Source organism: Dasypus novemcinctus, chromosome 10 (assembly GCF_030445035.2).
Source record: "Dasypus novemcinctus isolate mDasNov1 chromosome 10, mDasNov1.1.hap2, whole genome shotgun sequence".
Taxonomy (NCBI): domain Eukaryota; kingdom Metazoa; phylum Chordata; class Mammalia; order Cingulata; family Dasypodidae; genus Dasypus; species Dasypus novemcinctus.
Genome location: NC_080682.1, coordinates 96,131,600 through 96,148,111, shown reverse-complemented (window position 1 = coordinate 96,148,111; position 16,512 = coordinate 96,131,600). Strand labels below are relative to the sequence as shown.

At 40.9% G+C, this 16,512-nt stretch overlaps 1 protein-coding gene across 1 annotated transcript; it reads left to right on the top strand.

Annotated features, from left to right (window-relative positions):
• The first annotated feature begins 1,425 nt into the window (after window positions 1-1,425).
• LOC131280235 (olfactory receptor 51V1-like) lies at window positions 1,426-2,370 on the top strand. The gene has a single exon (XM_058306338.1). It carries the CDS (start codon window positions 1,426-1,428, stop codon window positions 2,368-2,370), a length of 945 nt encoding a protein of 314 aa, XP_058162321.1.
• The last annotated feature ends 14,142 nt before the right edge of the window (window positions 2,371-16,512 follow it).

The window sequence follows — 16,512 nt, the reverse complement described above, 5'->3', positions numbered from 1 at the left end:
TTTATTATCTCTATGCTCTCTGTCTATCAAAATATAAGATATGATCCTAAAAGAATTATAACAAAGAATTAGAGAAAACACTTTAATTCTAAAAATAAAATCAAAGAATACCAGAATTTTTACCACAGAGTAACTACGAAAAATATTCTCAGTGATATGATTGCTATAGAAGATAGAGGCTAAGATTTCAAGTAACATATACAAATTATAAAATTTTTGCTGAACTATATGATTTGTAAACAATATTTTATTTTTGTCAGTGCATGAATTATTTTGAATATTTATGCTAGGCAGTTGAAAGCTAGGATAGGCAACCAGTACTGAAATGAAGAAAAATGAAGTATAACATTAAAAATCTATCATTACTGTTACTGAATGGTACACATGAAAGTGATTAAAATCAGAAGTTTTGAGATGTGTATAAGCTACTACAAAAAAAATTTAAAAATAACAACTTGCTTTGTAAAGAATATATTCACAGCCCTTCAAAGAGGAAGTGACGATCACCTGGAGAGGAAGCAAAACACTAGAGGTTTCTGGCTCTTCCTATCCAATGTTCATTTTCCACATATCCCTTGGTGAAGAAACAATTTCTAAGAACTTGCACCTATAAAAATATCCAATACTTGGTAGAGTAAAAAGTCAGCTCTGCACATACTTCCCATGGGCATCCCTCATTCTGCCTAAGTGGAAATGGCCATAGATGTTGCATCACTCACTTTTTGCATCTCCAAGGACACAGAATTTATTCCAGTGGCTACACTTTCTCTTGCACCTGCATATATCTTACAGTTCTTAGAGACTTAAGGCAACCATGTGAAAAGAAAGAAGATCAGGATCCATTTTAAAGAATAACAAGTTCATCTCTGCTGTGAGTGGTATTGTTCTTTCTTAATTCCCTGAAACATAGATGCCAGAATGGTCAGCATGGGTCAGAAATGGCTCCTACAAAGGATTGACCAGTATCTAATGAAATAACTAACCAGAGATTAATCTTACACCCACTGAAGTATTTTATTTCAGCAGGCTTTAGATATGAACAGCCCTAATACATTTTTTTTCCTTTGTATGCCCAAACTCAATTATTACACCTCCACAATCCAAAAACAACTACTATCTGATACCCATAAAGCAAAACAGTAAAAAGAGAAAGTGATAATGGCGTTTTAGATACAGACACTGAATTTTGTGATGGGCTAGAAGTCTAGTAATAACGGAGTTTCATATGAAGGCATAAAGTAATTTAGTATCTGTTTCAGGGGAAATAAAGTTTCTGAATAAAGATGAACTCTGGCCTCATATCTAATGGTTTTTGAAGTTGCTGCTGTGTTATTTCAAATTTTTCACAAAGACTCAAGAAGGTACATGAATCTCAGTCAACTCGTGCGTACATTTTCTTTGAGAGGTCTCTGTCTTTATGGTTTAATGTCTGTTCTGCTTGATTCCAAAATCAATCACTCTACCTTCTTTCTCATGGGTTTTCCCGGCCTGGAAGAGCAATATCCTTGGCTCTCCATCCCTTTCTCCTGTATCTATGCTATGGTACTCTCAGGGAATTGCCTAGTCCTCTATGTGATCCGGACTGAGCCGAGCCTCCACAAACCCATGTTCTACTTCCTGGCCATGCTGGCCCTCACTGACCTGTGCATGGGGCTGTCCACAGTACATACGGTGTTGGGGGTCCTGTGGGGGCTCAGCCAGGAGATTGATCTGGATGCCTGCATTACCCAAACCTTCTTTGTTCATGGTCTGTCATGCATGGAGTCTGGAGTCCTCCTTGCCATGGCCTTTGATCGCTTTACGGCAATCTGCAATCCTCTGAGATACACATCCATCCTCACCAATACCAGAATCATCAAAATTGGTGTGGCTATTTTAGGGAGGAGTTTCCTGTTCATTACTGCTCCCATTGTCCGCCTAAAGTTCTTCCATTACTGCCATCCCCACATCCTCTCGCACTCCTTCTGCCTGCACCAGGACCTCCTCCGGCTGGCCTGCTCTGACATCCGATTCAACAGCTTCTATGCCTTAGCCCTGATGATCTGCACCCTGCTTTTGGATTCAGTGCTCATCCTCATCTCCTATGTCATGATCCTGTACTCAGTCTTGGCTATTGCATCTCAGGAGGAGCGGATCAAGTCACTGCAGACCTGTGTCTCTCACATCTGTGCTGTCCTGGTCTTTTACATCCCAATCGTTGGTCTGACGATGGTGCACCGTTTTGGGAAACACCTCTCTCCTGTGGTACATGTCCTCATGGGCAACATCTACATCCTTTTCCCCCCTTTGATGAACCCAGTAATCTATAGTGTCAAGACCCATCAAATCCGTAGCAGGATCCAGAGATGGTTCACTCTGAAAAATAACTAAATACTAGAGATTAACATATGTAAGGGAATGGGAGGTAGTATTTCCAGGAGGAATGAGTAATACATAAATGATTCCTAGAAGTGATAATTAATCATTATGTCATACTTCACAGGTTTGTAACCAACCATAAATTAACGCATACATTTTAGCCCTGTAAATTATATTTTAAGCACTTAACTAACCATCTGATATATTGCAATATAACTTTGATGTATGTTAAACTTTTACAGTAGCCAGAAGTAATTCTCTGTAACTGTTGTAGTTCTCCAAACCGTAGCCCAGATGCCTTGTTCCTTTGATGTTGATGTTATATTTTATAACTCTGTAACTAACGAGTGAGAAAACAACTGTAAATGGCCTCCCTGCATTTCCTTATCTTGTTTTGGAGCCCCAAGTTCTGATAACTCCTGAGTGTAGCCCTCAGTGTCTTTTAATGAAGTAACATGAGTCAGCCTAGAACTGATCAAGCTAGTTCTTAACAGATTAAGCCTGCCTGACATGCATGATAGCCTACACCTTAAACTTTAAGTGACCTAAGCATGTAATCAATCTGCGCACACTCGAGATTAAATTATCAGCACCCTCCACATCTCAGACCACCCACTCGACAGACTAAAAAATCACTTTCTAATCGTGCAAGATGTCAGTCAGTGTGGTGCCCGTCTGCCATGTTCCCCACAATTGCACTGTTATCTTCCCCCCAGGTGTCACAACCCCACCTTCTTTTTAATCAATTCCATAATAACCCTAAGAACTCCCAACATGGAATGACAGATTTGAGGACTACCCTCCTATCTTCTTGTAGCCTTTGCTGAGTAAATTCTCTCTCTTTTACAAATACTGATTTTAGGTACTTGACTCTCTAGTACCAGCCGGGCAAAGACTTACTTGAGCCATAACAGGATAATTGCACATTTATAGTGATTTCCTAATATAGTTGTCCTAAACCAGTAGAAAAGGCAGACACAATAAGGGATCTTATGTTCTTATTTAAAATTGGGGATAATGTTAACTAAAGTGAATTACATTTAATAGTGTGCCAATGAGCACTTAAGAAATTAATAAATTTGCAGTAAATCTACAATTTCTGAATCTTACTTCAGATAGTGGTTTTATTTCTGCATGTAAATATTTTATATGGGCTTTCATTATGCATATGAAAAATGGCTTACATATTCTTACGTTTGACAAATTGACTATTTAGGTCACTCATACCATTTTACTTACAATTGAGCAAAAGTGCCCCCAAAGTTCACTCTGTCCCATCTAATGGAATTCATTGCAAAGGACTTCATGAATAACATTGAATCAGCTATCACATCTCTACATATACTATCATGTATATATACTCCCAAAACACACATCTGTACACTGTGGTGAATATAAAATCATTTAGTATGGTCATGAGACTGTAACTGAGAGCTAAGAATTATCAAATCCCTATGACTACAAAATCATTATATAGAAGCTTTTATATTACAAATAGCAAAAGGTTAATATCTGAAATTACTGAAGATAGTTAGAGTGGTCTCTAACTATTGAGGACTACCCTCCTATCTTCTAACTATAGATGGTTACTCTAGACTTAAATATCCTCAGCCTTGTGTAAACTTACCTTTGTGATGGCAATTCTAGATTGACCTTACCCCTGTGAACAGATTAGGCTCACCCTTGCCTATGCTTACTATTGGTATGGTGACCACTATTTAATATCCACATGAAAAATCTTGTAGCAGACCTTTGTTCTGTATATCCCTGTCCCAAAACCTTGATCTCTGATAACTATTGTAACTTTGTGACCCCTGGTTTGGAACCCACCTCTGTCTATCCTATTCAGCCACTTAATATTTATTAATGGGGAACCTGTGTCCAGCTACACCCCAATTATTCATTAGCACCCCTGTGTTATATAATATTAGAATTCATGCAGATCAGGGAGATATACTGTGCTCTTTTGCTTGTGCAACTAAATAAATTAATTCTCTCTTTGAAACCCCTGTGTCTCAGGAATTAGCCATAAATACATATTGGGAGAAAATAACCCATTTTTGTTCACTGTCATGACCTGATGATTGACTTTAATCTTGGTGTCAACATATATGGGCTCCTGGAGACAGCTTGATCAATCCTTTGTTTCAAGAGAGAATGCTGTGGAACAGCAAGAAAATATAATATAAACTGGGGACAAATTGTGATTTTGAAAATCTTAAAATATTTTTTCTTTCAAACATTCATCAATCTCTTGTATAAAATTAATTAATTCTATTCAATGATGAAGTCCAAGTGCAAACTGCTTTGGTTACTGCTTTTTCAAAAAATATTGCTCTTATCCCATTTAGAAAATAAATTTACAAACCATGGAATCAGTCACAAGATTTATTTTTGTACCTAACTATTTAATGATTGCTATGTGGTAGCTATAACAGGGACAATGGAGCTATCAGTAGAGCCTTAACTGCAGTTAGCCTACTTAGGAGGGAAGAAGCAGAGTTTTCACACATTTTCCTTTGAGTATACAAAGTCAGATCAACAACATTCTAAATGATGCAAATATTTTATTAATAAATCAGTTTTATAAATATATAGTATTTTCATTCTAGTTTGTCTTTTAGTGAGTGTATCCTCAAAATATTTCTGACAGCATGTTTGTTTACATAGTTTTGCTCAAAGGACTCAAAGTAAGTTAGTGTTTAATGAATGGGCTGTGTGTGTGGGCTGTGTGTTTCTTCAAGAATAACCTGGGCTGTGTGTGTAAGCTCCCAAAACTTAACATTCCTGCATAAGTCATGTGTGCATGCAAACAACAAGAACTGCAGTCCCGCCTCCTGTAACCAAGCCACCACTCCAGCCTGCTTAGTTCCTGGAAAGGCCCAAACTCTGATGAATCAAAACTGAAACCTAACCCTTTGGGCTAAATGCTTCCTAACTCCACCCCGCATACTCTCTGTATAAAAGGAACCCAGGAGACTGGTGTGGGACTCGGCTTTTTGGAGAGGAGTCTGCTGGGCTCAGCCGGTCATAATAAATCTTCCTGACGGCGGACTTGGCCCAGTGGTTAGGGCGTCCGTCTACCACATGGGAGGTCCGCAGTTCAAACCCCGGGCCCCCTTGACCCCTGTGGAGCTGGCCCATGCGCAGTGCTGATGCGCGCAAGGAGTGCCCTGCCACGCAGGGGTGTCCCCCATGTAGGGGAACCCCACGCGCAAGGAGTGCGCCTCCCTAAGGAGAGCCGCCCAGCACGCAAGAAAGTGCAGCCTGCCCAGGAATGGCTTCGCACACATGGAGAGCTGACACAACAAGACGCAGCAAATAGACACAGAGAACAGACAACCGGGGTGGGGGGAGGGGAGAGAAATAAATAAATAAATAAATAAATAATAAATCTTTAAAGATAAATAAATAAATAAATTTTCCTTCTCAGAGATTCCTGAGTCCTAGCCTTTCATACACGATCACTGAATCCTCTCTACTTCCACTACACTATGACTATTGCCTTTCCAAAGGCCACCACTCATACCCCCCATACTGATCCCCACAGCTTAATTTGCCTAAACATCTCTGCTTTTGTCTGATTTTTTCCTTTTTTTTCCCCGGCTTCCTCTATTTTAATTCTTTATTCTGAAATTCCCATCTATCCCAGTCCTGTAGCCCAATTCCTGAAGATCCCACTTGGAAACTGGGATTCCTAATTCCTAATTAACCTGTTCTTGTTGCAGTGTTGGTACACACAAGGCACTCCTCCTCTTGTTGGCCTTTTCAGTTTCATTGGGGAATTAGAGAAATAAGAGAGAGAACGAAGCTCTATAGTCAATGATGACAGTAATTTATGATAATAGAAAGTATCCCTATCGTCTACATTTTGCTTTTTTTATCCAAATTTTTATTGTCTTTTTTTAGAGATACATAGATCACACAAAATGTTACATTAAAAATATGAGATTTCCATATACCCCACTCCCCACCCACCCCCACTCCTCCCATATCAACAACCTCTTTTATCAGTGTGCAAATTCATTGCATTTTATGAACATATTTTGGAGCACTGCTATACCGCATGGATTATAGTTTATATTGTAAATTTACACTACCCCCCCCCCCAGTACATTCAGTGCATTATGGCAGGATATATAATGTCCTGCATCTGTCCCTGCAATATCATTTAGGACAATTCTAAGTCCCCAAAATGCTCCCATATCACACCTCTTCTTCCCTCTCCCTACTCTCAGAAACTCCCGTGACCACTGTCTCCACATCGGTGATACAATTTCTTCCATTGCTAGAGTCACAATAATTCTATAGTAGAATTCCAGTAAGTCCACTCTAATCCATAAATTATTCCTCCATCCTGAAGACCCTAGAATGGGGATGTCCACTCCACTTCTAAATCAAGAGGGGGCTTAAATCCCACATGACTGAGGGATGCGATTCTCCTGCTTGCAGCTGTAGACTCTCTTAGTTCCCTGGTGTGGTGGTTGACCATCCCCACCTCCCTGTTAGCTGACCTGGGTAAGTCCAACCAACCAAAGAGAAGGTATTGCCACTCTGCTGAGGCTCAGGGCCCAGCTGACACATGGACAGTCCAGAGATTCAAGTCTCCTGAGCTAATGCCAACCCCAGAGCCAACCAAATGTTCAGTAAAAGTGACAGACAACGGGAAACGGACTTTGGCCCAGTGGTTAGGGCGTCCGTCTACCATATGGGAGGTCCGCGGTTCAAACCCCGGACCTCCTTGACCCGTGTGGAGCTGGCCATGCGCAGTGCTGATGCACGCAAGGAGTGCCGTGCCACGCAAGGGTGTCCCCCGCGTGGGGGAGCCCCACACGCAAGGAGTGCGCCCGTGAGGAAAGCCGCCCAGCGTGAAAAGAAAGAGCAGCCTGCCCAGGAATGGCGCCGCCCACACTTCCCGTGCCGCTGACGACAACAGAAGCGGACAAAGAAACAAGACGCAGCAAACAGACACCAAGAACAGACAACCAGGGGAGGGGGGGAATTAAATAAATAAATAAATCTTTAAAAAAAAAAAAAAAGTGACAGACAAAATGTTTTTTATATAGAATATAATTTAGATTCCAAAGTCCTATTTCGTGGAAAAGTAAAGTGGGCCCCGAAAGCTTTAAATTTTATATGTTAATTTTTTTTCTCCAAATGTATTTTTAAGAAAAAAGGATGTCTTCCTATAATCAAGCTTTTATAAAGACACATATTTTGATGACTCCACTCAAATTTTTAACTATAAAAAGCTGACTGGTAAACATGATAAACTGAAAAGAGACAAAGTCAATATTTGCAGACAATAGAACATTTAAATAAAACTGATGGATGAAATGGCAGTGTAAAACTTTCTGGGCTTTCATATTAGCATTTTACTTTAATTAATTTGTTATTAAATTGTTGACAAAATTAAATATTAGTAATTTCATAATGTACTGTGTGTTTAACCTAGTGCTATAAGAGAAAATTCAATTACCTAGAATTATAACAATTATAAAAACAAGCAAATCAAGAAACTGTCCTGCTTTACCTGAGTCATTACAAATGATTGCAAGTACAAATGACCAAACTCTTATCAGTAAGATAGTGTGTTCTATTGAAGAAAACCCTGTAGGGGTCCCCTGGGCTCTTGCTTGGAGAAGTTGAATTGGAGTCCACCTGGTATGGTCATGAGAGAAAGCAGGTCTGTTAATAACAATGTAAAGACAGGAAATGGGGGTGTCTCATATCTGCCTTCTCCATCTGCAGAAATTCTGATATTTTATATCAGGGTGTTAATGAATAATTGGGGTGGAATTTGCTCAGGTCCTTTCATTAATAAACATTAAGGGACTGACCAGGATGGGAATGGGTACCAAAGTGGGATGAGTCACAAAGTTACAGTTATTATCAGGATCTAGGCATCCAGGTGAGGCAATACTGAAAACAAAGATCAGCTAAAAAGTTTACCATGTGGATGTCAAACAGAGGAAGGTGGAGTGGTCATCCTTGCAATAGAAATATTCGTATGCAAGGGTAAGATCCACCTGGAATAATCATTGCAGCAGCAGGGCTTTAGTCAGAAATCACCACACACAAATCTTGAAGTCAGTCTGGCAAATTTAGTAATTTTTAGGTATCACACTTTGGCTGTTATATAATTTACTGAAAGTAAAAGTCACCTATATATTGATTTAGTAACCATAATTATTTGTTAATCTTAGCTTTTGTTACAAAGTTTCAGAACAATGCTTTAATATTTAAGCTATACTGGGTTTTTTTAGTATTACACAATGGATTTCTATGACAGAGAATGTTCTGCTAAATAGAAATATCATAAGGAATCCCTGTGGCTCTCCATGCCCCCCCTTTCCAAGCAAATGCAATGCTATAACGACTGGAAGAAATTTACTATTTTAATATAACATTATCAGAATGCATGTGATTTGCTTACTTAAATTTCCCATCCCAGTGTGTAGCTTAAGAATAGCCTCTGCATAGATCTCCTTCTGTACTAAACGTGGAACAGTCTACAATATGTGCTTTTGTGTGTGTGTGGTTTTTTTTGTGAGTGGATGCGCATGTGTTTATGTGTTTGTGAGAAGTAGAGAAAAAAGAGAGTGTACTGTTTCTAACTATAAGATAGAGTTGAAAATAAGATGGGTGATGTACCTGTGGGTGATACTATATTTTCTATTCATTTATGTATATTTTAAGATATTCCAAATAAAATTTAAAATACTAGTGGTATAGGGAATGGGAGAAGCTCAGTGGTTGAGCACCTGCTTCCCATACATGATGTTCTGATTTTTAAAAAAATGCAAGTTGTATCATTGTTTCAAATAAACAAAACCGTCTTTTAAATTATTTTAAATGACTTATTGAGGTGAATTTTGCATAGCATAAAAGTAAACATTTTAAATTGAACAATTTAGGGACATTTAGTATATTCATAATATTGTGTAACTACCACCTCTATCTAGTTCCAAAATTCTTTTATCACTTCAAAGTGCAATTTTCTACACATTAAGCAGTTTCTCCTCATTCCTGTATCCTCCATCCCCTTACAAACATCAGTCTACATTCTGTCTCCATGGATTTACCGACTTAAGAAATTTCATATGAATGGAATCATGCAAATTGTGTCATTGTGTGCCTGACATTTCATTTATATTTTGGAGGTTTATCCATTTTGTAACATGCATAAGCAATTTATTTCCTTCAATGACTGGAAAAGATTCCATTCTATGTATATACTACAATTTGTGTATCATTTAATCACTGATGAAAATTTGGGCTATTAAAACTTGGTTACTGTGAATAGTTCTGCTACGTAAATACAAGAATAAATTTACATCCTACCAGCAATGTAAAGAGTACTCATTTTTCCATGTCCAGGCCTACATTTGTTATGTACCCACTGCAAACTCATTTTTTTGCCTTTATTTATTTTTTTAATGTTACATTGAAAAAATGTGAGGTCCCCATATACCCGCCACCCCTCTCACCCCTCTCCTCCCCCCATGACAACAACCTCCTCCATTATCATGAGACATTCACTGCACTTGGTGAATACATCTCTGAGCACCACTGCACCTCACGGTCAATACTCCAAAAGATAGCCCACACTCTCCCACAGTCCACCCAGTGGGCCATGGGAGGACACACAATATCTGGTAACTGTCCCCACAGCACCACCCAGGACAACTCCAAGACCCGAAAATGCCCCCCACATCACATCTTTTCTTCCCAATCCCTACCTCCAGCATCCACCATGGCCACTTTCTCCACACCAATGCCACATTTTCTTCGATTACTGATCACAGTAGTTCATGAATAGAACATCAGTAAGTCCAACTAACCCTTACTCTGTTCCTCCATCCTGTGGACCCTGGAATGGTTGTGTCCACTCCACATCTATATCAAGAGGGGCTTAGATTCCAAATGGATGCTGGATGCAATTCTTCTGCTTTCAGTTGTAGGCACTCTTGGCTCCCTGGTGTGGTGGTTGACCTTCTTCACCTCCATGTTAGCAGAGTGGGGTAAGTCCAATAAACCAGAATGTAGGAGTTGCAAGTCTGTTGAGGCTCAGGGCGTGGCTATCACATGGTCATTCCACAGATTCAGTTCCCCTGGCTATACATTAAACCCCAGAGCCAACTACAAATCCAGCAAAAGTAAAAGGAGAGGCTTCTGGACAAAGAACACATCTGAGTTCAGCTTCATCACACAGAAACACAAACTCCAAAGTAGGGTCAATTGACATGGCACTGAGCTCCATCTGCCATGACCATAGAACCTGTGGGTCTCTGTAGCTCTCAGAAGAACCAATACCTGAGGTTGTATCTACGTTATCTGTCTCTGGGACTCTGTTGAGGTGTGCATAAGGGCAACCCCTCTGATAACCTCCCGGCTCCTTTTGGAGACTCATAGCCATATAAACTCATTTGTCCTTTCCATTTCCCCCCTTTTATTCAGGACAAAAACCATTTTTAACTCCTGGTATTATATGTAGACTGAGATATTCTGCTGGTCCAACTTGACCCTTTTATTCAAGGTCCTTTTCTAGTTACATCATCAGCTGGTACTTGGTAGTAATCCCTTGGTGCCAGGGAGGCTCATCCCCTAGAGCCATGTCCCACACTGGGGGAAAGGCAACACATTTACATGCTGCGTTTGGTTTCGAGACTGGACACATTTGAGCAACATGGAGGCTCTCAGGAGGTAACTTTTAGGCACCCTGCAGCTCTAGGCCTTGTTCTTATTTCAGGTGCACAGGCTCATGAGCATAGCCATTAATATCAAGGGCTCATTGTTGGACCTTCCTTCTTTTTTGGTCTTTGCCGTTGCACTTGAGAGATTGTTGCTGTTCCTTTAGGGACTGTGATAGAGCTCCCCTGGCTAGGAGCTCAGCACTCCCTCAGTTGTTTTTAATTGTAACCACTATGAAAATATCCAAACATTTTTGTGTACCCTGGATATATGCCCTGGAGAACTCCCTGCCAACCATGTGTCCCCTGTCAATAACATTCCACACCAGTATTCCTCCCCTGCCATTGTTGAACCTCTCTGTGATCCAAAACTTCAAAAATGAAGCCCAGTATATTGCCAGATTCCATTAATAGTAAAATGGAATATAGTGTTTATTTTAAAGGTTAGATATAGAATACATACTAATTTAGAAAAATTAAGGTAAAAGTAAAATGGGGTATCAAAGAATTAAAAAATGCAAAAGCTTTGTTTTTGATGTTTTGTCTTCCATCATTGCAATAAGTGGTGCCCTGTATGCACATTGGCAAGGCAACTTCTTCCGTCTTTTCCTCAGTGTCTACGTCCTTTCTTCTTCTTTTTCTTTTTTCCTAATTATTGACCTTATCTTCACAAGAGTTTTAGATCACAGTAATCCATATATACAACATACAGTACTCCCACATATCCAACATAAAATGCTTTTCCCTTCCACAGCAATAATCTTTTTATGTATTCATACTATATTTACTGAAACTGATGTACAGATATTGAGACAATAGCTTTCAAACAAGGTAGCATTTGGGTTTACATTCTGGTCTATACTTTTGACTACACAATTTTCTAAATTTTTAGTTATCTTATATTTTACACTATGATTTACATTTTAGCTTATCAGTCTCTATACATTTTTGGTGTAATTTAACATGGCTTATATCCATCCATGCGTACTCTTGTGGAACACTTCTATTACCCACACAGTTACATTGATTTCATCTATTCAGTATCTCTTTCCCCCTACCCGCAGGGCCCACAGTGACATTCAATCTTCATTGCTTGAAGGACCATGTTCAGAGATACTTGCCACAGTGTTGAGGCCTTGACATGCTCAACTGCCCTAATGCATTGAGAGCCACCATTTCTCTCGAGAGATACAATTCCCTCTATTTGAGAACATCAGTCCTCCCCAGGATGTGGGTATACCTTCACTCTCATTTTATGGGTCTTTATCCAATGATATATGTATGTACTATGACAAAATGAGCACCTACACACTTCCTAGGAACCTCTTCTGTGTCATATTATCCCCATTAAGCATCTTAAACAGGTAACCTCACTTATTATATTTTTGAAAACGTTTTCTCAGCATTTACTCACAACCAAATACCTGACAATCTCCTATGTTCATATGTTCCCCCACCTCCACCCCCAATTTCTTGGGCAATATTGCCCATCTTCCCATCCCTAGACCAACTCAAGCCCACAAAGCCCCACACAAAGACAACCCTATCCCCCATTTTATCCCTTCCTTGTACAAATACTTACCTCCAGCTTATCATAGATTTCACCCATGTAGGTGTCAGCTTACATCCTTCCTCTGCCCCCAATTACCTTTAAGCCTATCATCCAGTCTCTAGCTCTCTGAGGCAACTTGGTTTACTTATTTCATATCATTGAGGTCATGTAGAATTTGTCCTTGAATGCCTGGGTTGCTTCACTCAACATTAGGTCCTCAAGATTCATCCATGTTATCATATGTGTTTGTAAGGTATTCATTCTTAAAGCTGAATAGTATTCCATTGTACGTATATACCACATTTTATTTATCCATTATCTCTTGATGGGCATTTGGGTTGATTCCAACTTTTGGCAGTAGTTAACAATGCTGCTATGAACATTGGTGTGCATATATCAGATTGTGTTCTTGTTTTCAGTTCTATTGAGTATACACCCAGCAGTGGAATTGCTAGGTCACATGGCAAATCTATAGCTAGTTTTTTGAGAAACCACCAAAGTGTTCGCCAGAATGGCTGGATTCTTTTGCATTCCCACCAGCAGTGGATGAGTGTTCCTATTCCTCCCTATTTTCTCCAGCATTTGTAGTCCTCTGTTTTTTCATAGCTGCCAATCTTATGGGAATAAAATAGTATCTCATTGTAGTTTTGCTTTGCATTTCCCTGATAACTAGAGATTTGGAGCATTTTTTTCATGTGCATTTTAGCCATTTGTATTTCTTCTTTGGAGAAGTGTCTGTATAAATCATTTTCCCATTTTTTAAATGGGTTGTTTGGCTTTTTATTTTCAAGATATAGGAGTTCTTTATATATGCAGGTTATAAGTTTCCTATATTTGGTATAAGTTACCTAATATTCTCTCACATTGTTTAGGCTCTCTTTTCACTTTCTTGACTAACTCCTTTGAGGTGCAGATGGTTTTAATTTTGAGGAAGTCCCATTTATCTATTTGTTCTTTTGCTGATCGTGCTTTCGGTGTGAAGTTCATGAAGCCATTTCCTATTACAAGGTCCTGTAGATGCTTCTCTACACTGCTTTGCAAAGTCTTTATGGTCTTGGAGCTTATGTTTAGGTCTTTGATCCATCTTGAGTTGATTTTTGTATAAGGTGTGAGTTGGTAATCCTCTTTGATTCTTTTACATATGGATATCCAGTTCTCCAGGCACCATTTGTTAAATAGGCCATTCTCTCCTAGTTGAGAGGGTTTGGAGGCTTTATTGAATATTATAAGACTCTATTTTTGAGGATCTATATCAGAACTCTCAATTCAGTTCCATTGGTCTGTGTGTCTCTCCTTGTGCCAATACTACTGTAGCTTTGTAGTATGATTTGAAGTCAGGTAGTCTGATTCCACCAACTTTATTATTCTTTTTCAATATTTCTTTGGCTATTCGGGGCCTCTTTCTTTTCCAAATAAATTTCATAGTGAGTTTTTCTAGTTCCTTAAAGAATGCTGTGTTGATTTTTATTGGGATTGCTTTGAATGTGTAGATCAGTTTTTGTAGGATAGACATCTTCATGATATTTAGTCTTCCTATCCATGAACAGGGAGTATTCTTCCATTTTTTTAGGTCTTCTTTGATTTCCTTGAACAGTGTTGTGTAGTTCTCTGTATATAACTTTTTCACATCTTTAGTTAAATTTTTTCCTAGGTATTTGATTTTTTATTTAGTATTTTAAAAGGTATTTGTTTCTTGATTTCCTCCTGACCTTGCTCATTATTGGTGCACAGAAATGCTGCTGATTTTGCACATTGATCTTATAACCTGCGACTTTACTAAACTCATTTATGAGTTCAAGAAGCTTTCTTGTAGACCTCTCAGGGTTTTCTATGCATAGGATCATGTCATCTGCAAATAATGAAATTTTGACTTCTTCCTTTCCAATTTGAATGCCTTTTATATTTGGTTCTTGCCTCAGTGCTCGAGCAAGTACTTCTAAGACAATGTTAAATAGAAGAGGTGAGAGTGGGTATCCTTGTCTTGTTCCTGATCTTAGAGGGAAAGATTTTAGGATTTCACCATTGTAAACTGCGGTCACCCCTCGGGCTGAAGTGTGGTTTGCTGGCCTGGCGGGGGAGCAGCTGCGGCAGGCCAGGCCGCTGCCCCCATAATAGGGTGGCTGGTCGGACTCACCGCCACCCCTGAAGGAAGCTCGGCATGGGTGCAGAGTGCCCTCGGGTCTCCCCTTCTTGGCAGCCATGCTTCCGCGGCCGCCTCTCCTCCTGGATGGTGCCAAACGATGCCTGTGGGGTGGCACCCTTCTTCTTCTTTCTCCCTGCGCAGGCGCAGGGCGGAAAATTCCAGTCTGCCCTTTTCCCCTCCCCCGACAGCAGCAACAGCCAGGCGTGGGCGGAAAAATCCAGTCTGCCCTTTTCCCTCCCCCCGACAGCAGCAACAGCCAGGCGTGGGCAGGAAACTCAAGTCTGCCCTCCACCCCAGCAACAGCAGCCACCAATCCCTAAACCCTGCCCCTTCCCCCAGCAACAGCGACAGCCAATCCCTAACCACCACCCCACCCCCGTCCAGCACCGCCCACTGACCTTTCGCCGGCAACCAATCAGAACAGGGCATGGCTTTGACCAATCAGCCTTCCCCAGCCCCTATACAACTGTTGCCTCTCCCTCAAATAAGTGGACTTGCATGTTTACCTTGTCTCCGCGGTAGTTTTTCTGCCGTGCGGCCTCCAGTCCTGAGAGCCCCCGACAAGGGCCTGGCCTCCCTTGTCCCCAGTTCGTCGCCTGCTTCTCCGGGCGACCCCTTCATCGCCTGCTTCGCCGGGCGACCCCATCAGCCGAGCCGCGCAACCCCTTGTGAGACCGATCCCTCGTCTGCTGCCGGACCGACCCCTCGTCCCAAGCGGGACCGACCCCTCGTCCAGAGCTGGACCGACCCCTCGTCCGCAGCCAGACCCCACCTCTACCGACCGAGCAAGCCGCCGCAGTTGGCGCCCAACGTGGGGCAGAGCAACCCACCTCTACTGACCGAGCAAGCCGTCGCAGTAAACGATGTTGGCCGTGGGTTTTTCATATATACTCTTTTTTTTTTTCCTTCAAAAAAGTTTTATTTATTTATTTCTTATTCATTTAAAAAAAAATATTACATTCAAAAAATATGAGGTCCCATTCAACCCCACCTCCCCCACCCCACCACTCCCCCCACAGCAACACTCTCTCCCATCATCATGACACATCCATTGCATTTGGTAAGTCTATCTCTGGGCATCGCTGCACCTCCTGGTCAATGGTCCACATCATAGCCCATACTCTTCCAAGTTCCATCCAGTGGGCCCTGGGAGGACCTACAATGTCCAGTAATTGTCCCTGAAGCACCACCCAGGACAACTTCAAGTCCCAAAAACGCCTCCACATCTCATCTCTTCCTCCCATTCCCCGCACCCAGCAGCCACCATGGCCACTTTTCCCACACCAATGCCACATTTTCTCTGTGGACCTTGGATTGGTTGTGTCCATTGCATATCTATGTCAAGAGGAGGCTTAGACTCCACATGGATACTGGATGCAATCCTCCTGCTTTCAGTTGTAGGCACTCTAGGCTCCATGGTGTGGTGGTTGACATTCTTCAACTCCATGTTAGCTAAGTGGGGTAAGTCCAATAAATTGGAGTGTAGGAGTTGAAGTCTGTTGAGGCTCAGGGCCTGGCTATCATATTGTCAATCCAGAGATTCAAATTCCCTAGATATATCTTAAACCCCAGCACCAACTACAATTCCAGTAAAGTAGCATGAAAGTCTTGTGAAAAGAGATCCCATCTGTGTCCAGCTCCATCACGCAGAAACACCAGCTCCAAAGAAGGGCCAACTGACATGGCAGTGAACCCCATCTGCCATGACCATAGAACCTGTGGGTCTCTTTAGCCTTCAAAAGAACCAATACCTGGGGTTGTCAGAA